General features: G+C 37.4%; 1 protein-coding gene across 2 annotated transcripts in view; it reads left to right on the top strand.

Annotated features, from left to right (window-relative positions):
• Nucleotides 1–13,035, top strand: part of KDM4C (lysine demethylase 4C) — a 363,336-nt gene that overhangs the window by 199,374 nt on the left and 150,927 nt on the right. For both annotated transcript variants that reach the window (XM_062208268.1, XM_062208267.1), the window contains exons 14-15: nucleotides 341–554; nucleotides 2,114–2,190. In XM_062208268.1, coding sequence (XP_062064252.1) covers nucleotides 341–554; nucleotides 2,114–2,190 — 291 coding nt within the window. The remainder of the gene's footprint in view (nucleotides 1–340; nucleotides 555–2,113; nucleotides 2,191–13,035) is intronic.

Raw genomic sequence — 13,035 nt, 5'->3', positions numbered from 1 at the left:
ATTCTTCAGTAAATGAGAGATGTTATCCTAGTGCAAGCAAAGGATATTCATCAGAAAGATTGATGCTTTCCATGAACTACTTCTGGAAGAATAGAATTTTATAAGTTCATTTTCGTATTTGAGCAGACATATAGAATATTTTCTTGTTCTTAAATTAGCTTCTAAATGTGAATCTGAGGAGGAGCATTGGAAACAAAGCTAATACTTGGGTCAGGGAATGAAACAGGGAGAACAAATTAGGAAGTTAGTGACTGGAACGGGTGTTGATATTGGATGGCCAGGGTAGATGATGAACTCCTATCTATGTTTCTCACTCCTGTGGAAATACTTTGTTTTTCAGCCGGATAGCAGCAATGAAGAAAATGATTCTAAATGGGAGACAAAATTAGACGACGTGATTACCTCAGGAGGAAAGACTAAGCCCCTCATTCCTGAGATGTGCTTTATTTATAGTGAGGAAAATATAGAATATTCTCCACCCAATGCCTTCCTTGAAGAAGATGGAACAAGTCTTCTGATATCCTGTGCAAAGTGCTGCGTGCGGGTTCATGCAAGTAAATGAGTCTGACATTCATCAATTGCTGGCTTTGCATACTCTTGTCTTCTTACTTCTTATGGAATCAGGAGCTGCAAGTGGATATTGAACCCCGGCATTCCTCATCCTCTTGTGACAATTTGAAATGAATATTCCTTTGGTGATTAAGAGAATTATGCTTTTACTGAATTTTATTTCTATTCATTATAACTATAGGCAAATCCAGTTAATCATTACAGTTGTTTTTCCCCCAGACTGAGATGGCTTGGCTCCATTCTTGTCTCAACTTGCTGTTTTTATACAATTGTAAATTGTAAATACATATTTTCTGTTGGTTTGCCATTTGAATTCTATACAATATTTCCAGGGTTTTGCTATAAACTGCTATTTTTAAATATACTGGATGTTACTAATTCACATATCCACTTACATAAGCACGTGTCATGTGTGGCCTACCTCTTTCAATGTGTTTAATATAGCTATCTTTTTTCTGTGTTTATCATAGAATAATACTAATCTTTCCTTTAGTAGTTATAACTGCATCTCCAAGGGAAGTATAATAGCAGTCTTCTTTTAGATTGATAGCAATTGAAAACACAAACACACATTTACACACATTTGTCTTCAATTAATATGTGTATGCAAGAGGAAAAGCACCAAAATATAAAAAAATTGGTTTTTAATCTTGGTTTGTGAATATACCAGCTGTATAATTTAGTCATAATATTTCCTTTACTTGAAGTCAATATTTTATTGATTTATTTAACTATGAAAGGGTTTTTTTTGGTTAATTACATATAAATTATTTTTTATTCCCTATCTCAAATGTTAATATTAAAAATTACTTATTTAATGTTTTCACATTACACACTGCCTATATTTATCAAATGATTACAACTATACTCCATAAATATATACAATTGTTATGTGTTAAATAAAAAAATTATTTAAATCTTTCCAAGCCGTCTGATTTTTGATGGTTGGCGTATATATATTTGCACTGTCAGCCATCTCATTAGATAGCTATTTTGGGCCTGACATATACTGAGTAGGCAAACTGAATTAAAGACATTCTCTTCATCACCAACAATGGCTTGTTTAGCCTGTGTCTTTTCTCTGAAGTTAAGCCTAATTATAGTCTTTTAATAAAAGATTACATTAACTAATATTTCTTTATTGTATTAAAATGTCTCCAAACTCTGCTGCATGGATATCAATGTATTTTGAACTTTCTACATGAGTGAATACCATACTTGTGAGGGTAACAATTTATTTTTGTCCATTCAGTTTATAATTATTTTCAGTATTTTCTATGACAACTGTTGTGAGCATCAGTTAGAAATGAGCTAAACATTCTTATGTTTTTGGGGCCCTATTTTGTATTAGTTATGAAGCATGAAAACCGAAAGTGTCTTTGGAACAGTCTTGTTCGAATTGTGTTCTAAGTATTGGGAATCAAACCAGTATGTGATAGGCCGTTGTCTTTCTATTACAAGTTTTGGTGCTAACATGTATAATATTTTAAGATATAATAGATGTAATGCGTTGATCTATTTTTTTTTTTTTTTTTTTTTTTAGGCTGTTATGGTATCCCTTCTCATGAGATCTGTGATGGCTGGCTGTGTGCCCGGTGCAAAAAAAATGCATGGACTGCAGTAAGTGGCTTCTTTTGGTATCACTTTTCCTCTCCCATCTCTCACTGTAAACACATTTAACTCTAACAGATCAGTATGATTATACATATGCTTTTGTGTGCAATCCCATATTTCCTTCTCTTTCTAGGCTTCCATCTCCTAATAATTTTACATGCTACGTTTCACATCCTTTGTAAGAATGTTAGGTGAATTTCTAGACATCAATATTCTACTTAGCTAATTCGAGAATTGCTAGTTAAATTTACATTTTAAAAGTCTCAAAACTTTGCTTTCTTTTCCTGTTCTGTCTTATTTTACAGTTTTCAAAATAGACCTTTTAAATAATAGTCAAATTGTGGTGTTCAGGTTTTCTGGTGAAAACTTGCTCATTTTCCACTTTTCCAATAGTCAAAATCCTCCCCCTGCTTATTTAGCTTTCTGTTTTAGTAAATTTTAGCGTGTCTGCTCCATGTTTGCAATTACTGTGAACTTGATTCAAGAACTTTATCAACAATCACATCTTTGGGGGACACTGATTACTTTTTTATTTTTTAATTTATTTTTTAAGGGATACAAATTTCGTAAGTGCAACTTTAGGGATATAGTTACTCTTCCTACCATACCCGCTCTATCACCCACACTCCCATTCCTCCCCCTCCTAGCTTTCCCCTTGCCAGTCCCATTCCACATTAAGATTCATTTTTAATTAACTTTGTACACAGAAGACCAACTCTATATTAAGTGAAGATTTCGACAGATTGCTTTTGATCTGAATTGATTTACTTACAAATCCTGTTGAAACTTTTCATTCCATTATTCTTCTGTGTCACATATTTTGCCATTAATTTATGTTATTTCTTAATTTTTCTTATAAACATATCTTTCAATAGGAATCAGAACTGTGTCTCCTACTGATGTTCTCAGAGCAACTGCTTAGCTTGATTATTACATTTTATAGGAGTAGGAGTAGCATTTGCTTGTTTACTGAGTGATATGTAATGACAAAGACTGAAATTTCCTCTCAACCAATGTTAAAATTAGGAGAATGTAAGGAATAGGCCTTACATGATGAAAATCTATTTCATTATGTATACTTAGACTCAGTGTGAAAATAAACATATGGTTTATTATAAGAGTCCAAGAGGGGCGTCTTCCAGTAGTTTTATTTCTGGTCTCACTTAGGTAATTGATGTCAGAGGTAATCTCTCCCAGTCAAGAGGAAATATGTAGACCTAATAAGCATCTTAGTATGTTTTCTTTGGTGAGATCATTATGTTAGCACAAACATTTATAGAGCATCTTTAACAAAACCAGGAAAAAAAGTCTTACCATTCAGATCCTATTCCATTATATGAGCCAAAGTTACATTCTGTAGAATGAGTTTGACCAATGGTGTTCTCTCATTCATTCTGAAGCATTACTTTAGAAATAACTGGTCATTTAGTCTAGTTCACCTAGGCATTAAGAGTTTTCTGTTCCATCCACAGTTACTGCCTGGCTCCTGTGCTCACACACTGAGCAGTCCTGTTTTCCAAGGTACCCTTATCCATTGCATGGCAGAGCCAAGTCCAGGCCTATGCCACCTACCCTAATTTTCAAGCTCGTTTTGATTGATCGTGATTATGCTGTTTTCATGTAGCATGTTTTAAAAACAAAGCACTCTGACATACTCACTTGGAATTAATTTATTTAAAACATCTATTAATCTTAACCTGTGACCCCTCAAAAAACAGTCTTGAAATTTGTAACAGAACTGGAAACTTGAATATAGCTGTCCAATGATTCTCAGGCCTACATGGTTTCTTATTTCTAACTGGAAATGATCCATAGTGACTGTACCTGCCAGTTACCCTTTCAGTTTATCAGTTTTGAGTTTTTCAGTTTATCTGTTTGTCAGTGAAGCTGTGTGCCTATTTTCCTGGGAAATTTAATTCTGGTTTAAGAACTGCAGAGAAGTAACTGATCGTATTGATATTCTGACTTTAACATTCTGATTTTATATAGTAGTGATTGTTGTGATATTAATTTTTACTAAAGTCTTAAGTATGGTTTTGCTTAATTCTTTTTCTTGAATAATGGAATTTTTAAATAATTCTTAAGGTTGGACTTATTCAGATATCCATCTTATACTGTCAGTTTCAGATTCCAGATGACCCTAGACCTTTTTTTTTTTTTTTTTAAATTTTTTGACAGGCAGAGTAGACAGTGAGAGAGAGAGACAGAGAGAAAGGTCTTCCTTTTTGCCGTTGGTTCACCCTCCAATGGCCGCCGCAGTTGGCGCGCTGCAACCGGTGCACCGCGCTGATCCGACGGCAGGAGCCAGGTGCTTTAACCTGGTCTCCCATGGGGTGCAGGGCCCAAGCACTTGGGCCATCCTCCACTGCACTCCCTGGCCACAGCAGAGAGCTGGCCTGGAAGAGGGGCAACCGGGACAGGATCGGTGCCCCAACCGGGACTAGAACCCTGTGTGCCGGCGCCACAAGGCGGAGGATTAGCCTAGTGAGCCGTGGTGCCGGCCTAGACTTTCTTTTTGAATGGAGCTACTAAAGAAACAAGTCTAATAGCGTAGCTGAGGTCAAATAATATTCTAGTGCAGGCTTTTACTTCACTAACTATCATTCCTAATTATTTCTTATGATTTTTTTAAACATGCCTTGCAAAGTTAAAAGTTACTTATCAGCAGTGCATAATAACATATTTAGCTTGTGATGTGTAACTATACAAGAAATGTGATTGTTATAGTTTTGTTCCCTTACCATCAGTGCTTTTGAATACCTTGTGTTCAATTTTATAAGATATATGTGAGACTTAATGTGGTAGTTTTATAAAGACTTTTTAAAAATATATTATATCAACACTATATTATTAAGTTAAGAATTAGTAATATTTAAAGGAAAGGAATCTTAGGACTTGTTTCTTATAATTCCTGGCAATGCATAAAACATACATGCATACATGTGTTAGAATGTAGAGAGTTCTGTCAACTTCAACCTGCGTGAGGTCATACATGGTGTATTCAAAGCTAGAATCAATACTCACAAAACAGCCATTTTTTACTTATCAATTCTACATTGTAGATGTCACGTGGACTGATTTCTTCTAGTAGTTTTTAAGTAACTATAGGTCAGGATACTACCTCATTTGCCTCTGTATCACCCTAATACCTGGTATCTTGTTGGATCATTTCTGATGTAATAGAGCATACAGTAGCAAGGTTGATATCATTGTGATGTGGGCCAGATCCTTATTTTGACCTTCAGTTTCCTCATTATTTCGGAAGATTAGGTTCAGACTTCATTCTGATGCATGTTGCCATTGTTTTATTATTTTATCTGTCAATTAAGTAGGAAACTAGAAGCTGTACTATAGTTTCAAGTGCATGTGCTTGAGGAAGTGTTTAGTTATAATTTCATGTTTACACCCTAATTTGGTTTCTGGCATTATGGCCATATTCCCAAATTCAAATGAAAAGACATGAAACAGACAAAGAGTTCCGTGTTAAACCACTTCTCATACCCATTTGTCTTCCTTGTTATTCATGTGTTACATTACATAGTTACGATAGGTATTATTGTGTTACCTCCTGCTGCATGCTGTGTCAGTATCACTCATATAAACTTACTCAGCTATCTCACAGCTGTGTTTGAATTTATGGTTTATTACTCAGTTTTGTTAAATCATTTTTAGTTGTGTTTGTTTGGGCCTCCTGTTTGTTGTCTGTTCTTCCTTTTGGATCAGTTTGTTGTGTTTTTTTTTTTGTTTTTTGTTTTTGACAGAGTTAGTGAGAGAGAGAGAGAGAGACAGAAAAGTCTTCCTTTCGTTGGTTCACCCCCCAGGTGGCCGCTACAGCCGGCACTGAGCCGATCCTAAGCCAGGAGCCAGGTGCTTCCTCCTGGTCTCCAATGTGGGTGCAGAGGCCCAAGCACCTGGGCCATCCTCCACTGCCTTCCCAGGCCACAGCAGAGAGCTGCACTGGAAGAGGAGCAACCAGGACTAGAACCCGGCACCCATATGAGATGCCCGTGCCGCAGGCGGAGGATTAACCAAGTGAGCCATAGTGCTGGCCCCTTTTTGGATCAATTTTTTCACATTCGTTGTAATGTCATTTTCAAGCACATCCCAGACATTACAAAGTCCTACTTTTAGGTAGAAAAATCAATGTCTCTCTTTGATTCATCATGTGTATCCTTTTACATAAATTTCTATAATTTATGTCTAATTTGTTCATAAATTTCCACAACAAGCTGTTGTTTCTTGAAAATGTAATGTTGACATTTTCACCATAAAATACAAAATTTGTATTTCTTTCTTTCTGTTTTTTCCTCTATCATCTTTTTGTACTACACTGAAAATTTTTTTATTCATATATTCTGCAGATGTTTGAATACTACCTTAGGGCTATACCTCTGATTATGAAGAGAATAATATTTACATGTCTAGAATAGGCTGGATACCTAAATAATTTTTATCCTTATACTTAATACTTGGTAGTATTGAGTGAATTTCCTATATGATCTTCTGAAGTATTTGTAATATAATATTCTAAAGAAAAAAATAAGTATAAGCCTATTAAATAAGTGAAAAGGGAATGTGTTACAATTTTTTGATGACAATTTTCATGTCTTTATACATTTTCATTATTATACATTGTTATGCAGTGAAAGTTATTTCAAGGCCTTCTTACAATTCTGTGTGTCTGCTCTTGCAGGTATTTCACATTCTGCTGTAAATTCTTACTTATTTCATTATTTTCCTTTATATGTGGGAGAATTTGAATAATTTCATTTGATAATAATACAGTGTGAGGAATAAACAGCTATCCATTAAATTTTTGAATGAGTATTGCCATGTTGGGAAAAAGTAGATTTTGTAATGAAAATTAAGGAAACCAAACACTTTAGAGTTCTGAATTCTCTATGGTGAAATGCATAAAATAGGCAATAATACACATTTATTATCTACAGTAAAGCATTTATTATGCTTTACAGAATAATAAATAAATTTGTATTTTGTCTGTGTGTAACAAACAAAACCCTTTGTTTTTCCCAAAATGATTTTAAGAAAGAAAATCCCAGCATTGAATGATTTTCTACTTGGACATCCATTTATTCACTGTGCCCTTTATTTTACTTATTTGTTTTAAAAAATGAAATAACAGATATTAGCAAATTAGATTTAAATGATCTTCTGGAATTAGATTTTGTATTTCTTTTACAAAATGGGACTGTGCAATTCCAGTGACAAAAAAAATAATCATTTTCATAGCTCTTTGAATTTTTTGATTATAAATTAGAGTAAAGGATGCTGTTTATGGCTCCAGTGCTGCACATGGCTGTTTTATTTGGCTACTGAATGTAAGTGAAGTCTTTGCCCTGCATAAACCACAGTCTCATAATTGAATTTCTAGAAATACCCAAGACAGTGGTTTTTCTGAAACCCACTCCCACGCTGTTGCCAAATCTTGTGGGATTAAAAAAAAAAATCTAGGTTGTTGAAAAATATTTACCATAACTCTTGTTTTGGAAGTATACTGTAGTCTAAATCGTAACTTTAACTCTTAGGTAAAAATTAACAATTTCTTGGAAAGCTTATAACTCTTCACATCTTTGATAATTATAAAGCTACAAACCCTATTACTTGTTGGCCACTTCTGCATAATTATTCATGGGTAGAAGATTTCTGCCAGGTAAAGTCCGGCTCCCACCATTGACGTGAGGCTAGGTCCTACAGAGTGAGCCTAGTTCCTGTAGATGGAGGCACATTTGTTAAGAAGCAACCCCCGGGGCCGGCACTGTGGCACAGCAGGTTAACGTCCTGGCCTGAGGTGCCGACATCCCATATGGATGCTGGTTCAAGACCCGGCTGCTCCACTTCCGATCCAGCTCTCTGCTATGGACTGGGAAAGCAGTAGAGGATGGCCTGGGTCCTTGGGACCCTGCACCCGCGTGGGAGACTCGGAAGACGCTCCTGGCTGCTGGCTTCGGATTGGCGCAGCTCCGGCTGTTGTGGCCAGTTGGGGAGTGAACCAGCAGATGGACAACCTCTCTCTCTCTTTTTCTCTCTCTCTGTGTGTAACTGTGACTTTCAAATAAATAAATAAATCTTAAAAGAAAAATACGAAGCAAGCCCAACTCTACTCTTGAATCTGAAGGTAGTGGTTTCTCTCCTGGTTAAAGTGTGAGTTCTTTTAGGGTGGAGAAGAATGCTTGTCTGGTTGAGGATTATGTTACGTTTTTATAATAACATAGTTATTATTTCCCCTTACTCCCTAAATAAAAATAGTGATGCTGATAGTTGGTGTTATAGATTATCAGTCATTGCTTTTTGGAATCTTCTGTTTTATAAAAGTTTCTCTTTCTTTCTCTTTTTCTTTCTCTCTTTCTGTCTGTCTCTCTTTCTTTATTTCCGTCTTTCTCTTTCTCCCTCCCTCCCTCTGGCTTTCTGGCTTTCTAACTAATTACTTGAGGCAGAGTTATAAACAGAGAGGAAGAGACAGAGAGAGGTCTTCCACCCACTGTTTCACTTCCCAAATGGCCACAATGGCTGGAGCTGGTCTGATCCGAAGTCAGGAGCCTGGAGTATCTTCCAGGTCTCTCATGTGGGTGCACGGGCCCAAGCATTTGGGCCACCTTCCACTGCTTTTCCAGCCATAGCAGAGAGGTGGATTGGAAGTGGAGCAGCTTGGACTCAAGCTGTCTCCTATATGGGATGATGGCACTCCAAGGCGGTGGCTTTACCCGCTATGCCTACACCACAGTGCTGTCCCTAAAAGATACTTTCATCTTTGAACCTTGGACCTACAAATTCAGAATAGTTTATTTTTATTTAAGTAAATAGAGTTTCTCGGATAGAACTTTCTTAGTTTCTACAGATTTTAATACTTTTGAAGAGTGAAAACTTCTACATTAGTCTTTCAAATCTTGTTTTAGACGTAAAGAACCGTAGAGTTTAAGGCAGCTCTTCCTTTACCTGGGAGAACCCTACTACATATTTCATGATCCTAGGGTTCATGATAGTAATCAGGTCTCTAGATTTCCAGGCCAAGACTCATTCTTATTAACTATTTGCTTTTAGAGTGGAAAGAAGTCTGTGTATCAGCTGACCTAATTCTGCGCCCCGTTTTTTTTTTTTTTTTTTAATTATTTTCATTGAAATTAGAGCCAGCACTAACCTGTAGTCTAATTGGCTATTTTCTTAATATATAACAATTAGCATTATTGGTCAGTTGAATAGTGCGTGTTCTTTCCCCTTTCAGACTTACTCTCGTTTCTTACGGGCAGACCTTTCCCAGAACTGGATGAACTCCGGAATCAAATTCTCTAACTCACGGTTCCTTTTTTGAGTCAGTCTGAAGTGGCTTTGTAGATCAGAGTGATTGATTTTTAGGTCAGATTTTCTTATGGCCTTGAGAGGTCATGGTAGCATTGCTGCTTCCTGTGATCTGATCTGTGCTGTACTTTTTTATTTTTTAATCCCGTAAGATACTTTCAAGAACAGGTCATGAGAAGCTTCCTGCCTGTAATGCTGACTTTGATCCACATATACGGTAAAACTAGTAGAAAAAGAAAGGACCCATTCTAGTTAAATGCTGGACATTCAGCAGTATGCACTGGCCGTTCACAGGCCAAGCTGTTGATTTTACTGCTCTTTCTCATCGGGTTGTGCATGTAAGTCACTAGCCAGGACCCTGCTCTCCCATCTGACACAAGGCTCCTGCACTCAGACTTACGTCTTGCTTTCCCTGTAGGCAAGTTATTCTGAACAAATGTATTAAACCTTGGTGTACAGACACCATGCTTGTATTAATTATGTTACTTTAACCACACAGAACAACACATTTTTGGCTGTCAATTATGTTGACATCATAGCTAAGATGTGGAAGCCTTTCTGCTAGGGAGCTTCTTACAGACTTAAAAGTCACAAATCATTTTTCTCTTTTCTTTCCTCTCCCTTTTGTGCAATAAACACAATCCTGTCTCTCTCCCTTTTGTGATGAAGAAGAGTCTACATAGCTTACTGTATGCTTAACTGTATTCATAAATAGCTTCTTGATTGAAAACAAGTGCCTCATTAATCTTCAGTGCTTCAACCAGAGAGCACAAGCAAAGTCAGGAAGAGTAATGAGTGACATTATGGAGAGCCTAACGTGCTGTACTACATCCCAGGATGTGCATGCCTGGAGGTCACAGGGCTCAAGGCACAATGAGCAGAAATTCTTAGGAAGAGCATAGGGGGAAAACTGTAGTACAGGCATTTCTCATAAATGCCAAAAATTAATCCAGTGGCAGGACGAAAAAATCGTGTACTATGCTGTTGTCAGTGGTCACGCTGGGAAGAAAGAATAAGCCAGCTGAGTTTTTATTTGTAAGTCATATGTTACACAATTTTGACAAAGTTGTAAGTATGTTCAACTTGAAGTGCTTTGCTCAGGTTCCTGGAAATACTATTATGTAATTAATCATAAGTCCTATGTGGATTACGTCTAGAAAGAGAGCAAGAGAGAGCTCTTCTCTTAAATTAGATACATGCTATTTCTTGTTACCTAGCCTGCTCCTGGCTTGTTAAACAGCTACAGGATGGGTACTCTGCACACTTTCATACTGCTATGAGCTATAATATTAGGAAGAAACCTATGGAAGAAATGTGTTTTGAAATAAACAGTATGTTTTTCCCTTCATTTGTTCTCTGTGAAACAAATGTTTGATGATATTTAAGTAGTTAAATGGTACTGAGTACTATTGTAAAACATGAAGAAGTATAATGTATGCTGATGAAAATAGAATGAAAATTCAGTTTGTATATTGTAAAGTTCTAGATATTTCATCTATAAGAATAGAAGACTGTTTCACTTATACTTTTTCCTGAGAATTATTAATGATGATTAGGCTTACGTGAGTCACTGGAAGTTCTTTTGTGTGTAAATATCTGAATATAAGATTTTGTGAACTTCTTAGTCCTTTTTTTTTATAAAAAAATTATGTATTTATTTGAAAGAATTATAGAGAGGCAAAAACAGAGAGAAGGGGAGGGGAGCAGAGGAGAAGGGAAGGAGAGGAGAGGAGAGAGAGGAAAGAGAGAGGTCTTCCATCTGCTGGTTGACTCGCCAAATGGCTGCAATGGCTGGAGCTTGGCCCAACTGAAGCCAGGAGCCAGTAGACTCCTCTGGGTCTCCCATATGGCTGCAGAGGCCCAAGGATTTGGGCCATCTTCCACTGTTTTCTCAGGCCTTAGCAGAGAGTTGGATCAGAAGTGGAAAGCAGCCCTGACATGAACCGGTGCCCATATGGGTTGGGCACTAACAGGCACTTTAGGCAACTGTTTTACTCACTTTGGCACAGTGCCAGCCCCACTTTTATTAAAAAGGATTCATTTATTTGAAAGGCAGAGTAACACATACACACACACACACAAAGGCAAGAGGCTGAGTGAGGGGTGAGAGAAATAGATCTTTCATCAACTGGTTCACTCTACAAATTGCTATAACAACCAGGGCTAGGCTAGGCTGAAGCTAGTGTCCAGGAACTCTTGTTTTCCTACATGGGTGTCAGGGACTCAAATATTTGAGCCATCATCTGCTTCTCAGGACATTAGTCGGCAGCTGGATTGGAAGGGAAGTTGTCAGACCTTGAGTGGATATACTGATATGGAATAGAGACATCCCAAGCATTGGCTTAATCCCCTGTACCACAACACCTGCTCTGTTACTACTTAGTATTTTAGCTCAACTCTGTGTCCTAGGAAATGAAGCTCATTCATTAGAATGTTTTTTAAAATATTTTTATTTTCTAATAGAGGAGAAAGATGAGAGAGATTGTCCATGCTCTGATATACTCCGAAAATGCCTGCCATACTTGGAACTGAAGCCAGCAGCATGGATTTCAGTCAGGTCTCACACATGGCTGTCAGAGACCCACGTACTTGAGCCATTAATCTCTCAGAGTGTATATTAGCAGGAAACTGGAATTGGAAGAAGAGCTGGGACTTGGACTTATACCTCAGATATGGGACGCAGGTTTACCAAGTTGCAGCTAAGTTGTTGTCTCAAATGCCTGCCTCATTAACTTCTTTAGTTTACTGTCAGTAAGTACCAACACTTCTGTATTTGTACTAAAACCATGCATATGAGATGGGAAACACATCTCAGCCAAAATGGGAGCTCAGTGGTTACTTGATTTGGCATTTTGTACTTTTTTTTGGCCCAGTGTTTCTGGAAGTACTCATAATAGTGCACCCCTTTCACACCAAACATGTTCCGCATACTTAATTCTGGACCATGTCTGACAATATTTTGTTGCACAGAAAAAGGAATTACGGTATGCTTGTGTTGTGCCGAGGAGTCAGCCACCTCCTGCAATGACAGCATCCCACACGGGCACCGTTCCAGTCTAGTTCCCTGCTAATATTCCTGGGAGAGCAGCAGAAGATGCCCAAGTGCCTGGGCCCCTGCCACCCATATTGGAGACACACATAGAGTTCCAGGCTCCTAATTTCTTCCTGGCCCAGCCACTGCCGTTGCTGCTATCTTGGGAATGAACTAATAGATAGAAAATCTCTGCGTCTCTTCATTTAATTCTGTGTGCCTTTCAAATACATAAATAAGTATTAAAAAAGAAAAATTATTCATCTTCTGACCTTATAATTGGAAAATTATGCTGGATGGTCTGAGTGTATCCAGTGCAGTAACAAAGCCCTTATATATGGAAAAGGTAGGTGGAGGAGGTCAGAATGATATATGTATGTAAGAAGAACTTGACCTGCCTTTGCTGGCCTCGAAGATGAAAGAAAAGGACCAAAAACTGGGGCATGTGCGTGGCTTCTAAAAGCTAGAGAGGACCTGGAAAGAGATTCTTTTCCAGGGCTATATGC

This window comes from Lepus europaeus, chromosome 12 (assembly GCF_033115175.1).
Source record: "Lepus europaeus isolate LE1 chromosome 12, mLepTim1.pri, whole genome shotgun sequence".
In the NCBI taxonomy this organism is placed as follows: Eukaryota; Metazoa; Chordata; class Mammalia; order Lagomorpha; family Leporidae; genus Lepus; species Lepus europaeus.
Note: the sequence above shows the minus strand (reverse complement) of the source record. Positions and strands in the feature narration are given on the sequence as shown.